The sequence below is a fragment of the Salmo salar genome, chromosome 20, assembly GCF_965601325.2.
Source record: "Salmo salar chromosome 20, fSalSal1, whole genome shotgun sequence".
Taxonomy (NCBI): Eukaryota; Metazoa; Chordata; class Actinopteri; order Salmoniformes; family Salmonidae; genus Salmo; species Salmo salar.
In genome coordinates, this window is record NC_138310.1 from 28390892 (window position 1) to 28412624 (window position 21733).

Genomic DNA, 21733 nt, shown 5'->3' on the forward strand with positions numbered 1-21733 from the left:
TCCACAAGCTTCCCACAATACGTTGGGTGAATGTTGGCCCATTCCTCCTGACAGAGCTGGTGTAACTGAGTCAGGTTTGTAGGCCTCTTTGCTCGCACACACTTTTTCAGTTCTGCCCACACATTTTCTATAGGATTGAGGGTCAGGGCTTTGTGGTGGCCACTCCAATACCTTGACTTTGTTGTCCTTAAGCCATTTTGCCACAACTTTGGAAGTATGCTTGGGGTCAATGTCCATTTGGAAGACCCATTTGCATCCAAGCTTTAACTTCCTGATGTCTTAGATGTTGCTTCAATATATCCACATAATGTTCCTGCCTCATGATGCCATCTATTTTGTGAAGTGCACCAGTCCCTCCTGCAGCAAAGCACCCCCACAACATGATGCTGCCACCCCCGTGCTTCACGGTTGGGATGGTGTTCTTTGGCTTGCAAGCCTCCCCCTTTTTCCTCCAAACATAACAATGGTCATTATGGCCAAACAGTTCTATTTTTGTTTCATCAGACCAGAGGACATTTCTCCAAAAAGTGCGATATTTGTCCCCATGTGCAGTTGCAAACCATAGTCTGGCTTTTTTATGGCGGTTTTGGAGCAGTGGCTTCTTCCTTGCTGAGTGGCCTTTCAGGTTATGTCGATATAGGACTCGTTTTACTGTGGATATAGATACTTTTGTACCTGTTTCCTCCAGCATCTTCACAAGGTCCTTTGCTGTTGTTCTGGGATTGATTTGCACTATTCGCACCAAAGTTCGTTCATCTCTAGGAGACAGAACGCGTCTCCTTCCTGAGCGGTATGACGGCTGGGTGGTCCCATGGTGTTTATACTTGCGTACTATTGTTTGTACAGATGAACGTGGTACCTTCAGGCGTTTGGAAATTGCTCCCAAGGATGAACCAGACTTGTGGTCTACAATTTTTTTCTGAAGTCTTGGCTGATTTCTTTTGATTTTCCCATGTCAAGCAAAGAGGCACTGAGTTTGAAGGTAGGCCTTGAAATACATCCACAGGTACACCTCCAATTGACTCAAATTATGTCAATTAGACCATCAGAAGCTTCTGAAGCCATGACATAATTTTCTGGAATTTTCCAAGCTGTCTAAAGGCACAGTCAACTTAGTGTATGTAGACTTCTGACCCACTGGAATTGTGATACAGTGAATTATAAGTGAAATAATCTGTCTGTAAACAATTGTTGGAAAAATTACTTGTGTCATGCACAAAGTAGATGTCCTAACCGACTTGCCAAAACTATAGTTTGTTAACAAACAATTTGTGGAGTGGTTGAAAAACAAAATTGAATGACTCCAACCTAAGTGTATGTAAACTTCTGACTTCAACTGTAGATCACATCAGTACGCTCTTTTTGTTTACAAAGCCCCGCTCTACAAACTTCCGACTTACCTAACGATTTGATGCCTCTAGGGCATTTCAGATGGATGTTAGGGGACCTTTTTACTGAAGAATGTGTCTATTTGAATGTGCATATGAATGTGTAGTTTAATTTGTTTATTGTATTTTGATGTGTATTGTGTTGCTATACAGGGCTCATCTGGAAGAGACCTTGGTCTCAGCATTGACTCCCTGTCAAAATAAAGGATAAATACAAATATTGAGAACGATTACTGAAAGATCTCTTAAAACCTAAATATATTTGAGGATTTTTTTCAAATCCAATGTCAAACTTTATTTAAAGATTACTTCTAATGTTGCATTTTTTCAAATGCAACATATTTTCCAAATCACAATATGTTGACAAATTACATTGAAACCACTGATTCAACCAGTTTATGCCCAGTGGGGAGGGATGCGGATCCTGACACCATGAGCTCTAGAACTCAACCTCTACCGACTGTTAAGATTAAGACTGTCCTCTTCCTTACCCAACTATGTTTACATACTCCTGCCATGGCCTGCCGCATATGAACACATGCCAGAAAACTGTTTCAAAGAAGAAGGAGAGCGTGAAAGAATGTGAGAGAGTGTGTTTGTGTGTGTGAGAGTGTCAGAGGGCGAGTTCTGTGTAGACTATGGCTGCAGTAATGGCAAACCAAGGCCTCTGACTAACCAGGAGGGAGGAAAGAGAGCTGAACAATAGTTGAGAAAAATTTATTTTCTCCCTGGTCTCCATAGTAACTTCCAAAACAGGATACTTACTCAGATAATAAAACAAAGGGAAGGTATGGCAGCCAAGAATTCACCAGCAACATAATCTACAGCAAGTAAAGAGGGGCCAGCCGACAGCCAGCTAGCGCTGAGTCTAAGGGCCGCCGCTGTGCAGACAGTCAGCAGTTCCCCAAAACACCCCACTGGCAATCGGTGCCTGTCTGCATTTGAAGAGTGTGATATGACACTTTAGGGAGGTTGCGTCATCGCAATATAACGCCAACGCCTCTGTGAGCTATGCAGTCGGCCCAACTACATCCCCGATTCTATTTAAAGCCAAAAATTAAAAAGGGATACTGCTAACCTGTTTGCTGACCAAGGATAACATTTGAAACCGTCTATCAGTTACTACTGCCTCCCATCAAAATCCCCACAGAACAGTGTCATTCAGAATGTCATACAGGGAGTTCCTGACAATGTTATAGCCATTACACACTCAAACCACAGTTCAGTTATGGAGGTCAAATGAAATGAAACTGTTACAGATATCTGAAAATCTGATCTCATTTATGTTTTACGGTAGTGTTAATAACCAGAGTGATTAAAAAACATCGCCAAATATAACAGTTTTCAGAACCTAAAAAGCTTTGATAGTCGTTTACCTCACCCTGTTATGACATTGTCAGTCCTACTGTAGTGTTAATTGTGCCACTTTAAAATTTTTATTTAGTCTAGTCTTAGTCACATTTTGGTCATTTGAATAAGGATTTAGTCCAGTTATTGTCAAAATGACAAAAACAGTGGGCCATTTTAGTTATCTAAATGCCCTTTCATTTTAGTCATCATATTTGTATTGCCACATTAACCTACAGTAAACATAAGTCACTGACTTCTACAGTATGTTCAGACATACATAGCCCTGTCCTAACATATTGTTTCTGCATTCCCAATAGCAGAAATATAACAAACATATATAAGAATTATCTGGTGGTGTAAATTCGTAATTCCCCCTGCATAGACATCGCACAGTACATACAGAAAAACTAGACACACACAAGTACAGAGAGAGAGAGCGCGAGCTTGAGTAGCACAATCACCAGATGGTGCGGCAAAGTAATATGTGACTGGTTAGCTATGGGGAAGCAAGAGTCGCCTGCACAATGTGTATAATCAAGGCAGACTAGGGCCTGTCTGCCCACACACATCGCTTGCTCCCCAGCAGCTCACCAACTGATGTAGGCTGTGGCTTATCGTTCCCACTGCCTTTCAGAACTGCGATGTGCATGCTAATATTAATTGTGCTTATCATGGAAAAGCTCTCCATCTCTCCAGAAACTCTTATCCATTCCACTTAGTAGTCAGATTTTTGTCAACAGATTTCCATCCAATTGGAGACAGATTTATGTGACTATTCAGAAATCCGCATAAAGAATGGTATTTTCAAACTGATTAAAAAAAAATAATAATATTACATTTCAAATTACAATACAATAACAAAAAAAACATAGGACATCACTACACATATATTTTCTCTAAAGAAACAAAATAATATTAAAATAAAAAATTACTACACAATGATATCATTTTACTGATACAAAAAGATTCCACCATGTCAAAAGAAGGAATTGTCGGGATTTATAAAATCGAAACTAACCTTCTGTTTCCATCACAGCTGTCATGATTTTTTTTGTTTTATATATAGTATGACTTATCTTTCATAAAAACGTGGTTAAAAGAGATACCTTTTGTCGTCTCGTTTTAGTCAACTGAAATGAAAAATCATTTTCGTTAAGTTGGTTTTTTCTTGGTCTATTTAGTCAGTTATAGTCTAGTGAATTGCCACTGAAAAATAGGTGTTTGACGAGTGTTTTTGGTACTATTTTTGTTGACGAAATTAACACTACTGACATAGCCTCGGGAGAAGCATGTTTTAATTAACTTAAAGGCTTTCACATAACAGTGCAGCAATGGCTCCATCCCCCTCTTCGACACATGTCATTTTATGAAGAACAGTCCATCATTATTCACACACACTACCATACAGACCAGGAGGAACCAGAGCCTGCACCAGAAAGTGCTTCATTGATGTCATGCAAACTGGGGCCGCCAGCCAAACGTTACATAACCTGGCTGTTATAACGCAACTCTCCTGCCAAGGTATACAGATGGGAGCATTAAGATGCAAGTCAATCGTGCAGAGTCTTGACCCATGCGCTTAACGATATTTAGCAACGTCAATCCCTCCCCTCTATGAAATTTTTCATCACTCACAGTGGGCCTGTAGCAATCAGAGGACCATCTTATGTGTCACCGCGAGGATTTATTACCACATCTCCCTTTGTGAATTCATGTTCAATGTCAGGAGAATGTAAATATATTGTAAGACAGTGATTATGAAACCACATGCCACCTCTCCCCGCTGAGTAACTGTGTCTGTTAATTAGCAGATAAAAAGCTATGGTGTGGTTATTATTTTTCTCAAAATACCAACAGTAATAGTTTTGAGTTATGACATTGTATTCCAAAGCCACATGTTTTCATTTTGAGAATAAAAAAATTTAAAAAATACTTCTGTGATATGAAAAAACGTTTATTTTCATAAACAGTACATTTTAACAAATGTAAAAAAGTGCATAATGCATTCAAACTACAGCAAATGTACAGTACCAAAAATCACTGCATACTTAATGGTAACAAAAAACTGTGGAGAAACCCATCGCTGTGATCTTTCTCAAATTGGTTTGACTTTATGCCTATAAGAAGCTTCATAAATCATTAGTGATATGAACACTCATCTATCGGTATGACACTATGCGAGTATGCGGATGATCCTACAGTCTCTCTTCTGTTTCTCCCAAAGGTGCAATACATAACATGTAACAGATCACAGACGCAAATAAATGATTGACATAATCATGATTCTCATTTTGTATATTAAACAGATTCAATAGTGTCCATTTAGTGACAACACCCATAGATATAACCTTTGTGCTATCCCACATTTCAAAGAGCACTAACAATTTGGAATCAAAATCCCATCTTGGAAACCCTGATGGACATGTGAATGGGACAAGGAAGAGAATATTGATTTATTCTCTTCAAACCAAAAAATGTTCCGGAAGGTTCAAAAAAGGAACACCAAGCTTCAGATTCCTGTTTCACACCTTGGTCTATCGTTAGAAAGAAAAAAATATATATAATAAAAATGAACAGAAATGCAGGGCCACTGTTCTACTAAAGAGGAAGGGAAGCCTCGTCAGTGTCCCACTCCCATCATGTATCAACCCTACCATCCAAATCCTCTGCAATACTGGCAGCACCACACACACACACACACACACCTCTATGCCTCTGTTCTCACGGCTAAGGCACTAGTGTGTGTCCATAAATCAAACCTAAATGGAAGTGAACTAACAGCTCACACACTCATATAGCACTAATGACCTCCAGTCGCACTGTGTGCAGCATCAGATGCCAAGTGGCAACCTAGATGGGGTTAAGGGGCACCACACTGGACAACACACCCCACAACACAGGTTGGCATCCATTGTGAAAAGAGTCTAGATTGCCACACACATTTTAAAACTAAGCGCATATTACATGATGCACACACACCATAGGACAGCCCTGCTGTCCAGAGATGTTGGCCTTGCACCTGGGAAGCACGTCCATCGCGCTGTTCTCTACATCTAGTGTGCAGCAAGAAAGAAAAACAACAACTAAACCCTCATCCCGAAATGGAAGCAGCAAGGGTATAAACTGGGGAGAAACAGAGACATCTCTACAGAGGTCCTGTATACAGTATGTGCACAATCACATCAGTGTTTGTGTGGCACACCAAATACACACTTTTACACAGTATCATGGTAGACATGTCTTTTGACATACAATGACAGAGGCAATGTTCAGCTAATTTAACACTTTCTTTGAGGTCAAGATTTTAGTGGTAAGTGGCTGTTTGGGTTATGCCCAATAGAACCAAAACCTTTTTAAAAACCAAAATAAAAAAACACAGGCAACTGACACATTTCAATAAAATAGCATATGTACATACATACACAAACACACAGCATAAGTGATTAAAACTGGAAGGACACTGCTTGCAGTAAAACAGTGTGTCCGCACAGGAACTGGAGTCATTGGGAAGAACTAAGTCTGTGCTCTCCATATTAAGACACGTACATACAGTACTATACAGCAGTATATTCTGTAACGTCATCGACTACTGTACATACATATTTACATGCAGTAAATGCGTCATGTGCTCTCATACGTGGGAGAAATGCATGTGCAATATGAACCTATTCAAAATTAATTTTTTCATAAATAGTTCACAGTAACTATTCTCATGCACAAACATACAGAAATACTGAACTTATAAAATAATTTCAAAAGCAAATATTTGACTGCAACATTGTAAAAAAAATATTTTTTTTAAATTCAAAAAATCTATGGCAAAGTAGCTAGATGTTAAATTAACAATTGATATTATTTTCAATTATACACGAAGACAAGCTGAGTGGAATGAATTACATGGAACGTGAAATAGTGGTAGACTTTTCAGGGGAGCAGTACTGAGACAGGGAGAGAAAGAACAAGGATGGAAGTGGATCGACATCATGGATCTCATGGATAAGGAATGGTGTGACCCTCCAGAGTCCCACAGGGGAAAGATCAGAGAGAAGCCGTCTCTGGAACCTAAAGAAGACTTTGTACGACTCCCATATGCAACTGCTCACAATTTTGATTCTGCAGCGCAACTCAGTTCAAAGACCAAGTCTCAGATGCAATAAAGGACATGATTACAGACAAGCGTGAATCAACAAGCAGTTACAGAGGGAGAGAAGTTCTATTTTATTTATTTTATCTTTATTTAACTAGGCAAGTCCGTTAAGAACAAATTCTTATTTTCAATGACGGCCTAGGAACTGCCTTGTTCAGGGGTGGAACAACAGATTTTAACCTTGTCAGCTCTGGGATTCGATGGTGCAACCTTCCGGTTACTAGTCCAACGCTCTAACCACTAGGCTACCTGCCGCCCCTATGCTCAATTTATAAAACTGACCCAGAGCAGTTTGAATAAGATTAGCATTCAACGTAGCCAGCAGTTATCCAGAAGCAAAGCAAAATCACAAGAGGGTTCTGATAGGGGACTCCGATCTCAGAAAGGACCTCTACAAAACACTGGTAATCCCAGGCCTAGACACAGGCTAATGGGAAGGGAGGGCAGTAAAGGAGTCATATGTTTCCCACTGTACTGTTGCTGAATCTCAGGTGAGGTTTGGCTGTTGAGTGTCCAGACATTGGAGGCTCAGCAGATTTAAGATTAGAAACCAGACAACTATGGACTACCCTGCATACAACATACAGCCCGCAGAGATACGATACGACATGTGAGCCTCTCACCTGACAGGAGCAGGTCTGTAGAACCGCTTGAACAAAATGAAAAGCACCACATCACCGTGGCGTCAGAGGTAGAATGGTCCCAGAAGACTCCTGGAATTATATGTAGACGTTCTGCCACAGGTAAAGGTTGGAAGCTTGGAGAATATTATAGTATGAAGGAAGGAGGAATGACTTTTGTTACAGAAGTGGAATCATACTGCAGTACTTGCAGGGAGGGCTATGGTCTTTTTGTTTTTGTATTTTATTATTTTGTGATCTGAATTGTTTGAAAATGATGTGACATCTATTTGGCTCATCCCAAAATTATTCAAATCCCCAAATACAAAGCAGGCTCAGAAGCAGAGGAAATGGATTCTATGCTTGTATAATTTACAATCACATTTCTAATATCACATCGTTAGTAAACAACCGACAACCTGGAACTGATCATCTGTAACACAGAGGTGAAAAGAGGAAGAAAATGTTTCAGCATACCAACTCTCCAGGACCGTTGTGATGTTTCACATTTGACCCATCACATGACAGCCATTGTCCTCCAAACAACATACTGCACATCAAATGAATGGTGCTTTGTGTTATGACATGTTTATGGTCTCTGTAAGTGTCATATTGCTTACTGAAGCTAAGATAGATGAGCAGTGCTAAATACAGCATGGACAACCACGCCCTTTTCTCCCCCTTTGTTTTCAGCAAAATCAATATCATCTGATTATCAACTCTTAGACAGCAACTATGCCAATCAACAATGTGTACCATTAACCAATGGTAAAGCAAACAGAACATTTCATGATAAAGTCTATGTCATCTCCACTGCTTGTGGAAGGCAGGGTATATATAGGATGGTGATGATAATGAGGAATACGGTGGTGATGATAATGATGAAGCTGTAATTCTGATCTCTGGACAGCTAGAAAGGCAGAGGACCAGGAATGAAAATAGCTTTTTTAAGTCCTGATGGAGACCAGGTCTTCTGTACGAGGTTCATCTTCACACACACATTCATTGAGCTCCATGCAAAAACAGTCTAACCAAAATACCATCTGGATTATGGTATAATATTTGGATTGTATCTTTTTTCTTCAATATGATGTGGATTTATATTAATATATATTATTCAAATGTTTATTTATATATGTATAATTCTATATATACACACACACATTTGACTATCCTTCTCCCCTCTCCAAAATCTGTGTTACCCTCTCCAGCTCAGAGTGGGGGATGGAGGGATGAGTGGAGGAGTGTCCCTCCATCCTTCCTGTCAGCTCCTGGCCCCCCCAGGCAGTGCTCTCTCTGGGCTGGTCTGGTCCCTCTGTGCTCTGGGTTGGGTGGAGGTGGAGGTAGAGGAAGAGGTGGAGGTGGTGGGGCACTCCCATTCTCGGCCTGGCTCTGGGGAAAGAGAACGGAGCAGGAGGGTGCCAGCGTCTGAGGAGCAGACAGAGCACAGGTCTTCAGAGGAGAAGTTGAGGCTGCCCAGCTTGGCCAGTGAGTTAGAGCGTTTGAGGCTTGAGTGCACTGTGAGGCCGGCCAGTCGCATGCGGGTCTCGATCTCCTGTGCCCTCTGGCGCACCAGGCCAGGTTTGCCCCTCACACTGCGGATGCTGTCACTGCTGGAGCTACGTGTCAGTGTGGAGCCGTGGGGGGAGGAAGTGGGCGTCAGCCCCCCAGATCCCACTGCCCCCAGCAGGGTCTCGTTAGGCAGAGGAACCATCAGCGGCTCTAGGCGTACTGGGCATGGTGTGGAGGACTTGGGGAAGTCTCCTGGGAAAGCTGAGAACTTCCCCTCCACAGGACTGGTGCCCTCTCTGGCCCCTGAGCTGGGGGTTTCTGGAAGCTCCAGGGGATGAAGCCCCTCTAGGGACAGACCTGACAGCCTCTCCAGCCTCTCTGCCCTCCGGCGGACCAGCCCTGACCTCTGTAGCTGCACTAGAGTCTCCTGCTGCTGGGCCACGCAGCAGGCCACTGCCGGCCTCTCCTTCTCCAGGCTCAGCAGATCTGGGACAGGGAGAGCCTCAGAGACCCCTAAAAGCTTCCCTTCCACACCCTCAGACTCACCCTCCAGAATGTCAGCCCTGTCCTCAGATGTCAGCGAGCAAGGGGAGTCCTGGGCATCAGGTAGAATTGTAGAGGGCGGGGCAACACAGTTGGCACAGTCACACAGCGGGCTACAGGGGTGCAGCAGGCTGGGGGAACAGGGTGTGTCGGGGGAGGTGAGTGGGAGAGGGAGCGTGGGACTGGGGACCTCCACAGAGACACTTAACCCCACACCACTCCCCAGTGTGCTAAGGCAGAGACCGGCGCCCTGAGTCAGTATCTCCACTCCATGGCTGGGCTTGTCGTCTGATCGAGAGAGGCCTGAAGGCTTGACTGGGTGAGCAGGTTTGGAAGGAGCAGTGCCCTAAACAGAGGGAAAACAAGAAGTCAGAAACAAAGAATAACCATTACTCTTTATGAGTTCAGTTCTCTATTTACCATGAGCTACTACATATACATGTGAATTGGCTGTATATTAGAGACAGAAGACACCATAATGAAAACCGCTCCACACAGCCAGGTCGCAGTTGCAAATGAGAACTTGTTCTCAACTAGCCTACCTGGTTAAATAAAGGTGAAATAAAATAAATAAATAAACACTTACATTGAGGCTGGAAAGGATATTAAAGTGGTTGTTATTGTTGGAGTTCTGATTCAGAGCTACCAGGTCCAGGCCATTGCCTTCCTTCTCTCCCTCCTCTTCCTGAATCATCTCCACCTCTCCTTCACCATCCCCTCGTCCTGCACTCTCCCCTCTTCCTCCTGGCTGTGCTAGTGCCTCCATCTCTGCCTCCTCTTTCTGTGCCTCCTCCTCGTCCTCCTCCTCCACGGTGCTGAACTCCAGACGCAGGCGCAGCTCCTCCAGGGGCTCTGGTCCTCGGCAGCAAGTCTGGGCCGCTGTCCCCTCCCCAGTCTGACCAAAGTGGGTCAGGCCTTCTCGACCCCCAAAGGCCTCGTCATCCAGCAGTGCATCCCGCTCCACGTCCTCTATCTCTATGAAGACCCGCTCCATGTCCAGGAGGGGCGGAGCACGCACCGGCGTGGAGGGGTCACTGTCCAGGGCCGAGTCAGACAGCCTGCGAAAGTAGTAGTTGTTGTAGGCGGGGTCCACTTCCAGACTGATCATCCTGCAGGGGGAGAGGGGACGTGCCGCCCCCTTCTCCCCCAGAGCCTCCTCACAGCAGGGGGACATCACCGGTTCAGGAGTCTGATTACCTGGGTCCTCCCTCCCACAGCACTGGGCCTGCTGGCCCTCAGGGAGGTCGCAGTCTGGGTCGGGACGGTCGGGACGCCACAGCTTGTTGTGACGTTGCTTACTGGAAGTGGACAAAAGGGGGGTAAGGAGGAGCATGGGAGATATACTCAGATAATACACATAACATACAGAAAAATCTATAACCTAGGGCAGTATTTCAGTGCTTTGATCCCTTGCTGGGCTTCCCTAGTCGATCTGGGCTATGGTAATTACAGAGGGCGTAGCGTGACTGTACCTGGCGTCCAGGATGCCTTCGTACTCAGCCAGCTGTCTCATGAAGCCTGCGTTGGGCCGTGTGATGCTTCTCTTCTGCTTGACCAAGTTGTAGGCCTTCTCCAGTGACCAACCATACTCCTTCATGGCGTAGGCAATAACGGTGGAGGCCGAGCGGCTGACGCCCATCTTACAGTGGACCAGACACTTGGAGTGGTTCTTCCTGGTAGGGTTAACGCAACATGAATGCAGAGTAGTTAGGAGAATCAGAGTAGAATCCTCTGCTAGTTCTGTCACTCAGACAAAGATAATGACAGCCTTTGGGTTGCTAGTGGTAACCATCTTCAGCTCCCTTCTCTAGGACAACTTGGTCACAGACAGTGGCACACTGCCTCGTGTCACTTTAATTACATTCCAGTCAAGTCACTCACAGTTCTCTGGAAGCTACTATTATTGTACCTCAATTGAAAGCAGCAGAAAGATACATTTACTATCATCGTGGTTCTGACCAAGAGCCACCTATCTATATGTATGAATAAAAAGAGGATTACACAGGAGTGTGTAATGGTAAACAATTGCTTGCTTTATCCGCTCTGTCTCTCGCCATCTCTGTCCTTCGGTCACTCTCACCTGTTTCAAGGCTAACAGGACTTACTTTGCTTTAACAATGAAGTTGTAAGTCTCGTTCCAGTGGGCCAGCAGGTCAGTAGTCTCCTCGTCATAGACCCGTATGTTGTGGTAGGAGAATGTTCCTGGGAAGAAGTTATCTATCTCCCTGGTGACGTTGAGGATATAGCCCACCCTGGTAAGGAGACGGTTATTGGATGAAGACAGACAGACACTATCCCCATAATAAATAATTTTATGGAATAGAAATGTTTGGAAGCTAGCAAAAGGCTCCATTTACCCAGTGTCCTGAAGCTCCTCCAGATTGGAGGCATTCCATTCAGATCCCTGCAAACAAATGTGGAAAAATGTTATAGACTGAACATATTACACAGTTATGACATTTATAGCAATGGGCTGTCCAAATGTTGCTCTTCCAGGGTACTTCTCTACTAGCAGTATCAGCCAAATACCATGGCTTCAGTAGGCCAAATCTCATTGAGACAAATAGATCCCATCTCAACCAATGAGAAACTCTAAAATGTACTCGATCAATCAGATTAAGCAGCGTTTGAGTGGCTCGAATGCCAGTCTGCTTGTGCCAATGACAACAACAGTGTTTGCAAGAACACAAACAGATATGGGAACAGGCCAGAGTATTGCCAAGCAGTTCTGGATGGGAAAATGTTGCCAGGTGACTAACCAAGTAGAGGTGGTCAAAGATGAGTGTTGCCTTGTCCATCTGGCCCAGGATCAGCAGCATCTCATTGTCAATGAACTCTTTGTACTGCATCAGGTTACAGCTCATATGCTGCTCCAGCTCTGTTCGGATCTGACGGGACAGCACAGTCATTAACTCCCAACCACTTTATATTCTACCGTTTCTCCTTGTAATATTACTGATTCATGGTTTCAAATATATAAATAACGTCAGACCGAAATTGCCTGAAGACTACACTACAAGTCATTAAGGCTGTAATAAAAATGTTTGTTTTTAATATTTCCTCCCAAATGACACCCTATTCAGTGGTCCCTGGTCAAAGTAGTGCACTATAAAGAGATGGCACGCAGTTCATGTTCATGCCTCCTCTCTGTTCACCTGTTTAGAGGTGACATTCTCCAGATCCTGGAACATCATGATGCTTCGGAGTTTGGCTTTGATAAGGCACTCGGTCCGCTCCCTCTCTGTGGGCCTGCATCAGCGGACACAAACACACAGAGGTTTCATCAGCACACTACTCTCAGTCAAAGGGTCAGTCAGAACCAGCAGCACTCCAGGACCGTCACACGTTTCATATACACTACATATACAAAAGTATGTGGACTCCACTTCAAATTAGTGGATTCGGCTATTTCAGCCACATCTGTTACTGACAGGTGAATAAAATCGAGCACACAGCCATGCAATCTCAATAGACAAACATTGGCAGCAGAATGGCCTTACTGAAGAGCTCAGTGACTTTCAACGTGGCACCGTCATAGGATGCCACCTTTCCAACAAGTCAGTTCGTCAAATTCCTGCACTGTAGAGCTGCCCCGGTCAACTGTAAGTGCTGTTATTGTGAAGTGGAAACGTTTAGGAGCAACAACGGCTCAGCCGCGAAGTGGTAGGCCACACAAGCTCACAGAACAGGACCACAGAGTGCTGAGGTGCGTAAAAATCGTTTGTCCTCAGTGGCAAACACTCACTACCGAGTTCCAAACAGCATCTGGAAGCAACATCAGCACAAGAACTGTTCGTCTGGAGCTTCATGAAATGGGTTTCCATGGCTGAGTAGCCATGCACAAGATCACCATTTGCAATGCCAAGCATCGGCTGGAGTGGTGTAAAGCTCGCCGCCATTGGACTCTGGAGCAGTGGAATTAGTGGATTCGGCTATTCTCTCATGCTTCATCATCTGCAGTCCGACGGACGAATCTGGGTTTGGCAGATGCCAGGAGAACACTACCTGCCTCAATGCATAGTGCCAATTGTAAAGTTTGGTGAAGGAATAATGCTCTGGGCTGTTTTCATGGTTTGGGCTAGACCCCTTAGTTCCAGTGAAGGGAAATCATAACGCTACAGCATACAATGACATTGTAGTGTGTCTGTGCTTCCAACTTTGGGGCAACAGTTAGCGGAAGGCCCTTTCCTGTTTCAGCATGACAATGCCCCTGTGCACAAAGCAAGGTCCATACAGAAATGGTTTGTCGAGATTGGTGTGGAAGAACTTGACTGGCCTGCACCCCATCGAACACCTTTGGGATGAATTGGAACGCCGACTGCAAGCCAAGCCTAATTGCTCAACATCAGTGCCCGACCTCAATAATGCCCGTGGCTGAATGGAAGCAAGTCCAGGCAGCAATGTTCCAACATCTAGTGGAAAGCCTTCCCAGAAGAGTGGAGGCAGTTATAACAGCAAAGGGGATCAACTCCATATTAATGCCAATGATTTTGGAATGAGATGTTCGACGAGCAGGTATAGTTATTTCATATTCATTGGCAATTTCTGTTGACTCACTTGTCAACAAACATGGTGGGGGAGTCAGGCCTCAAGGTCTCCAGGTCTCTCATGGCGTTCCACTCATTGATGCAGCTCTGCTCCGAGGCGATGCAGCTCTCATAAAAGCCCATCCAGGTAAGGGCCATGCCCCCAGGGAAGTAGTTGTACCTGCGGGACACCTCACACACCTTGTGGAGGATCTGCAGAGCCGACCTGGGACAAGGGTTAGGAAGAGACTCTGGTCAATAGTGGGTCAATGAATCTTTAAATCAACCATCTTTGTTAATCTGGGAGAAATGTGATGCAGTATTTTCGACCTATAAGCTTTTAATGTGTATTGAGCTGATTCACAAGAGTGAATGGCATGCATTTTAAACGGAGTATCTGTAAAGCACTTTGTGACAACTGCTGATGTAAAAAGCGCTTTATAAAATACATTTGATTGATTTATTGTTGCATGCACATGCATCTCTACCCCACTAGACGGCAAAGTGAGTCAGTATGGAAATGCCTCAACAGTGTGTTCTGTTATGAAGTCAGCAGCCAATTAATTGATGTGGTATTGCTTCAATAACAACAATGTATTAAGCAGTCATTCCTACAGTTGTGTACTCACCACATGGCCTGTACAGACACAGGTTTGAAGACATGATTCCGGCTCACTGTGTTCACACTGAAACCCCTGAGGGAGACAAGACAGGCGATGACTCTCCCTGATCCCACACTGAATAACCACTACTTCAACATCACTATCTCTATCAAAACACAAGTCATTTTAGTACATTAGGTTGTGTGAAAGGAGAAGGTGATATCTGTAATAAGCTCAGTATCCTTTTCTGTACAGGTATTCAAGTTATTACAGTTTTAACCAAAAAGAGCCGTTTCTCCCCTGAATGGACAGGAAGGGGCTGCCTGACTGACGAGACAGATATAGAATAGTTGTATCTCTATGGGGGACTCACTCACCCGTCTCCATCCAGATGGATCTTGGTGTCACTCCACAGAGGCAGCACCATGCCAACGGAGCAGCTTTTGCTGGGAACAACACCCACAGACACGTTCCCAGCAGATCAACACAACATCTGGTTTTACGTTCCAAAACTACTTCAAATGGAGATGCTGCTACAACAAGGGTCTAACATCTGCATCAAAGACGACCATAGCAAGTGGGCAGACCCGTGAGCGGGTCCAGACCCATACACACCTGTCCTTGTTGCTGAAGTCTATGCCCAGCAGGATGTTCTCCTCTGTGTCCTGTCGTCCGCTGGTGTACACCACCACCATGTAACGCACTCTGTCTGACCAGGCACTCTCCAACCGCACCGCCTGCAGCAGAGAACACGGCAGCTTCATCAACTCTTTCACACAAACAACTAGGCTGCTACATGCCGCTGCATGTCCATCCACCTCTACCAGCATGTCAACCTGCTTAAGTAATAGAAACGGACTGTGAACATTGATGGTACACACAGCCTGACCCTGGGAAAATGAGCCTAACACCCATACAGTCAAACCATTCCAGTCCTCACACACATTCCAGTCCTCTAAAGTCATTTCTCTCAGTCAAAAACAGTTTCTAAATACATGGGAGGCATAATTCCAATGGAGTGTGAGAACATAGTGGTAGGTAACAAACTAACAAACTCTTCATTTCACAGAAACCATGGAAACACTTGGTAATGCTCTCCTGCGCGCGTTCAAACATGTTCTCATGAGCTAATAATTACAGTGAGTAAATGAGAGTCTTAAGTACACAATAAAAAGCATTCAGGCAGTTTGCCTATGTCATAGTGCCAGGTGGTTAGTCACTGCAAGTGCGCGTGTCTCTCTTACCAGTTTGATTCGGTCCTCCAAGCGAAGAATGTTGATCATCACCTGCAGGTGCTGAGGTAAGTCTCCTGTTGAGAGAGAATAAAATAAAACTAAGACTAAAAGACAACCTTGACAACACCTGGTCGGTCAGTGCCATTATCAGAGAGCATGGTTTTATGTGATTAGTCCTATAAAACAAATCTTGACATTTGAAACTGAACACTCATCATACCACATGACATCTTAATGTACTCCATTGTTGAGTGAGTGAGTAAGTGCAGGCACAATGGGCTAGTGTCATGCAACAGGCCAAAGACACTTTCCTGCTTGTCATCTACAAATTGATCACCCACAACTCAGTCTCAGCTAACCATAAAACCACACCTAAACACCGCTTCTTCTCTGTCACGTTGGAATGTTTTGAGCCTATCATGCCAGGCTTGACGTAAGTTCCCCTGAGGAAGTGGGGTGAGAGAAAGGTTACGTACCAAATAGCACCGCATTCCATATGTAGTGCACTACATTTAACCAGAGCCTCATGGTCCCTCGTCAAAAGAAGTAGTGCACTACATAGGGCTTAGGGAGACATTTGGGACGCAAACAGGCAAAGAGGGAGCTACTGGATAACGAGGGGTTAAATGACAAGCCTAACCACTGCAGTGATGAGTAAAGAGGGGCAGCCAAGTATGTGTCAGTCAAGGTGTTCTGACGACTGGCAAACAAACTGTGTCCTCTCCTCCTGGGCAGCTTTTATTACAGCTGTCAGCGGCACACTGGCTCTGGGCATGTTCCCCTGCTCCTCTGCTTCATGGTACGTTCAAACATATATTACAGACACGTTCAGACATATATTAATTTACATGTATTAGTAGGTGAGTAATTTACTCTGCAACTGTTCTGGATCATAACAGCCAGGGGCTATTGGAGTTTCTCAGCTCAGCCCAATTCAGACACTCAGTCTCACTGTCAGATCGAGAGAAATCTACTGAGACAAATGCTAATCTCTGCATTTGGTTTGGTTAAGGCCAAGTTCAATTGACATGCAGGCATCTTTCTTTTTGTGCTGGCAGTTCTGCAAGTTTTTCACTAGGCAGTGTTTTCATGAGATATCTCCCGCCACTGTTACAGCTTTGAGAAAATACAAAGGTTGTTTCTCAGACCGAAGGAACTGCACAGTGTGGATCAGAAATCAGTCAGCTCACAACCTGAGGGCACCGCTAAGTATTCTAACTACAATACGGCACAATGTTCACTAGCAGTGGGCTACAGGCCAATATGTTGCCCAAAGTCCAAGCTTGGGAGATTATCCTACTTGAAAACATTCTGTCCCATAGCAAAGAACCCAGAAAAAACCTGGCCTATTAATTTTCCACAGGCAGTACGTCCTCTATAAGAAACACATGACTGCATCCTCCAGTAACTCCCTACCAACACAAACACTTAATGCGGGCTAGCAGCCAATCCTGAATGTCCTGAAGTTCAGTCAATTCACTTGGTGACGCAAACCATTCTAAATTCCTATTGAATTCACTTAAACAAGGAAAACAACAATGAGAAACAAGTCAAACTTGAACAACAGTGAGTAAAGGGGAGAAAAACATATCCATGGTTCTCGGTGATATTGAGAGTGCATGCTAAGCTCTCCCTAGCAGCTGCAAGATCTTGTCTTTAACCAATTAAAACCTCTGTCTCAGAATCACACCTGAAATATCCTCCTTTACATAATACTGGTGGCTAAACACAAGGCCCTATATATGGTATACCATATGGATTTCATGACGTTGAAGCTTTGAATAGACTCTCGGATACATGACTACAACATTGATAACTGCCAGATGACAAACCCTCAGTGTCCTGTTTCGATTGATATGGAACACATGTAGGCCTACTACTGAACACTACCAGCAGCCACATAGCCTATTGTAGGCCTACTACTGAACACGATCAGCAGCCACATAGCCTATTGTAGGCCTACTACTGAACACTACCAGCAGCCACATAGCCTATTGTAGGCCTACTTCACCACTAATCTGCCTAAGCTACACATGTCTGGAACATACTAATAAATCAGCCAGACACCTCAACTCAAGTGCACTCAAGTTTTCCAGGAGAACAGGTAGAAAGTGGAGACCAGACTACACAACAAAGTACACGACAAAACCACCACAACAACCCTGTTTGTAAGATGGATAGAGTAATGTCAAAAATTCAAACTCTATCACTCTTGGGACCATTTAGCCACTTTGCATGGCAGCCCATGTGGTCTTGTCCTTTGGTTGTGTGGTAGGTACTCACCTGCATGTTTGTGGTGGGGATGTGCTTTCTGGCCCTGAGGACTGCTGCCCTGCTGCAGGAAGAGGGCAGCACCCTTCACCATGAAGAAGCTCTCGCTCAGGCTAGAAAAACAACAGATGGAGAGAGCCGTTAGAAACTGGATCATGCAACAATGTGGGCAGACTGAGCCACATGGTCACTCAACAGTTCAACACTGTGATATGTGTGTCAAACTGTTCCGGTTCTATAACAGAATCCTTACACCTTCTAGAGCGCCATGTTACAGAGAAAGTGAAGATGGGGAGAGAAGATAACTCATACCTGGGACAAGACAGACAAGAAAAGTGGCCCAGGTCAGGAGGCCCAGACAGGCACCCAGTATTTCAGCCACTAAACCCAATTGTAAAAGGTCAGCAGTAAGCCAAGTTTAACCTCTTCACTTTTTAAAGCTAGGGGGCAGTATCCTGAATTCCAGATGACTGACGTGCCCAAAGTAAACTGCCTGTTACTCAGGCCCATAAGCTAGGTTATGCATATAATTGGTAGCATTGGATAGAAAACACTCTGAAGTTTCTAAAACTGTTAAAATAATGTCTGAGTATAACAGAACTGATATGGCAGGCGAAAACCCGAGGAAAGTACATCCGGAAAATGTTTTGTTTGAGGTCACAGGCCATTTCAATGATAGCCTATGGGAAAAACAAATACATAGGACCCAGATGACAGTTCCTATGGCTTCCACTAGATGTCAACAGTCTTTAGGAAGGGTTTCAAGCTTGTTTTTGAAAAATGAACAAGTAGTTGTAGTTTTTCCAAGGTGTCCCTCATTAGAAAAGTAGTCTTTTGTGCGCATGAATGAGGTACGTGCACTTCGTTATTCATCTTCCCTATTTAACATACTATTCTCCACCTTAAATTGTATATTTTATTTAGATAGAGTACCTGAGGATTAATTAGAAACATCGTTTGACTTGTTTGGATGAACTTTACCGGTAACTTTTTGGATTCGTTTGTATGCATGTTGAACGAGTTGATTCATGAAATCAATGGCGCCAACTAAAAGGACTTTTTTGGATATTAAGAGGGGCTTTATCGAACAAAATGACCATTCATTGTGTAGCTGGGACCCTTGGGATTGTAAACAGAGGAAGATCTTCAAAAAGGTAAGTGATTTATTTTATCGCTATTTGGGATTTTGTGACGCCTGTGCTGGTTTGTAAAAGTATTTTGATGTGGGGCGCTGTCCTCAGATAATCGCATGGTATGCTTTCGCCGTAAAGCCTTATTGAAATCTGACAACACAGTTGGATTAACAAGACGTTAAGCTTTTAAACGATGTAAGACACTTGTATTTTCATGAAAGTTTAATATTACGATTTTTGTATTTTGAATTTCGCGCTCTGCAATTTCACTGGATGTTGTCGTAGTGGAACGCTAGCGGGACACCGATCCCAAAGAGGTTATAAGAGGAAGCCGGAGCCTCAACCTACAGCAGCTATGAATCAAGCTTTGATCCTGAATGCTTATCTGGCCTTTTCCCCTGGCCTGCATAAGCTGCTGCATCCTGATGGGATCTGTCAGGTCTCTGCCAGCCCGGCCAAATGCAAAACAGACTGAATAATTAGCTGCAGTAGTTTGTAATGCATTCCTCTGAGCTACACACGCCATTTACAAGTCTCACCTGTCTAGGATATTATGTCCACCCTCTCATTGAGTTCCTGTGCATTCTGCAGGTGACATAACTAATATGGCATGGTGGTGGTGAAAGACAAAGTGAGGGCTGAAGCTGTTTTCTATGCTAGCGCCAATTATTCTCTTTCACTGTGCTTACAGAATAAGTCTCTCTCCAGGCTCGTAAATCCACCTGACAGCAGGGTGGAACATATACCCAATGTACCCTGTATGTGCAGTCTAGCAAACAGGCACGTACAAGTGCGATGAGAACGACAGGAACAAAACAAAAAACAGGAAAACTAGACAACACCAGAGCCTATGGAATAGGCGCATGTTAAATGTCTACCGATATATCAGTATTTCAAGTAAGACAATAACGTCCTCTGAGCAACCGATGGCAAAAGTCTGACTTAAAACTAAACATTCAGAGATCACATATTTCAGCCCAGTAAGGGTCAAGAACCATCCCAGAGTCATTCCACCACCCCCCTCCCCGATTGTCTGTCCCTGACTGGACTTCCTGTTTCCAGGCGAGGAGGAGGAGGCCTGGCCCAAGCATATGATAACGCCGAAACAGGCTCTGCTTTGTGCCACCCACCCCCACCACAGAGACAGCGTTCCACAGTGACGGGCCCATAGGAGTGGCCGGCCGCTAATCACAAGCACTTTTGTTTCACTTTGGCTTCTCTCCTTCACATTGGGTCGTTCCACCTCAAAATACACAAGAAAGAGGGTTTTGACACCCACCATCGCAGATTGTTCTGAAATCGTTTCGGTTGTTAGAAACAGATAGCATTCCTGCAACATTTTGTTGAAATATATTAGATCTCTGAGGATTAAATCTAATTGATTGCACCCATATAGGCCATTTTAATTAATATTAAATAAATATAGTACCTAACATCCGATTTGGACCAAACTTTTATCGAATAATGAGTTAGACATGACGAATCCAAAACATGGTCAAAAACCACCCACGAATCACCCACACCCCATTCCAATTCCACCCTAACAACGACTATATAGTATCAGTTCTCTATGTCTGACAAGTAGTATGGAGCAGCTGTGGCTCAAAGTATAATTTCTTTATCCTATGTAATGTATTCCCAGTGAATTTGGGGGTGGTTTTTTCCCCGTTCAGAGAAATTAGTCATTGACGTTGATAGGTTTATGTCCCATCCTAACAGGGGGGAGATTTTTTTGCTGTTGAAAAAATACAAAAATAAATCACTGAGAATACATTACATAGGATGAAGAAACAAAACTCAGAGCTGCAGCTCCATACTACTTATCAGACATGGAAAACTGAAACTATATACTTGTTCTTGTGGTAGGATTAGCGTGGGGTGTGGGGTATTGGGGGGGGGGGGGGGGTCCATGTGTGGCTTTTGGCCATTTCTTTGGATTCCTCATGTCTTACTCATTGTTCTAAAGAAAAAGTTTGGTCCAAATAGGATGTTAGGAACTACATTTATTGAATATTATATTAATTTGATCAATTAAAATGGACAATTTGGATGCAATAAATTAGCTTAGTTTCTCAGAGATTAAATTATATTTCAACAAAATGTTGCAGAAATTCTAATCGTATCCGTTTCTAACTACAGAAAATATATCTGAGATGGTGGGTGTCATGGCTTGCTGAAATGACCCTGTTTTGAGATTTATTAGGCTGTGTGGAGGCGCTCCTGTCAGGGAATGATGAATATGAGGTAGAGCTGCATCTAGCTAAATCTATAGGAGATGGAGCACCTCCTTCAAACTTTAGGACTCTCTGTATGTGCTAGAGAATCCTCAAACACTTTTATACCTCAACCATCTGGCCTATCACTTGGAGCCTTCTTCAGCATAACCTGTGATATCTCGGCAGGATA

General features: G+C 43.8%; 1 protein-coding gene across 3 annotated transcripts in view; it reads right to left on the bottom strand.

Moving 5' to 3' along the window:
- Nucleotides 1-3539: 3539 nt before the first annotated feature.
- LOC106580311 (slingshot protein phosphatase 1a) overlaps nt 3540-21733 on the bottom strand; it is a 66922-nt gene continuing 48728 nt past the window's right edge. For 2 of the 3 annotated variants that reach the window (XM_014161183.3, XM_082966326.1), the window contains 13 exons: nt 18207-18307; nt 15933-15997; nt 15304-15425; nt 15066-15134; nt 14716-14781; nt 14118-14312; nt 12716-12809; nt 12320-12448; nt 11918-11964; nt 11666-11812; nt 11033-11233; nt 10147-10858; nt 3540-9906 (listed from right to left, as the gene is read on the bottom strand). In XM_014161183.3, the coding sequence (XP_014016658.3) occupies nt 8770-9906; nt 10147-10858; nt 11033-11233; nt 11666-11812; nt 11918-11964; nt 12320-12448; nt 12716-12809; nt 14118-14312; nt 14716-14781; nt 15066-15134; nt 15304-15425; nt 15933-15997; nt 18207-18307 (3085 nt within the window). In that variant the 3' untranslated portion in view covers nt 3540-8769. The remainder of the gene's footprint in view (nt 9907-10146; nt 10859-11032; nt 11234-11665; nt 11813-11917; nt 11965-12319; nt 12449-12715; nt 12810-14117; nt 14313-14715; nt 14782-15065; nt 15135-15303; nt 15426-15932; nt 15998-18206; nt 18308-21733) is intronic. The other variant, XM_082966325.1, reaches the window with a different exon arrangement.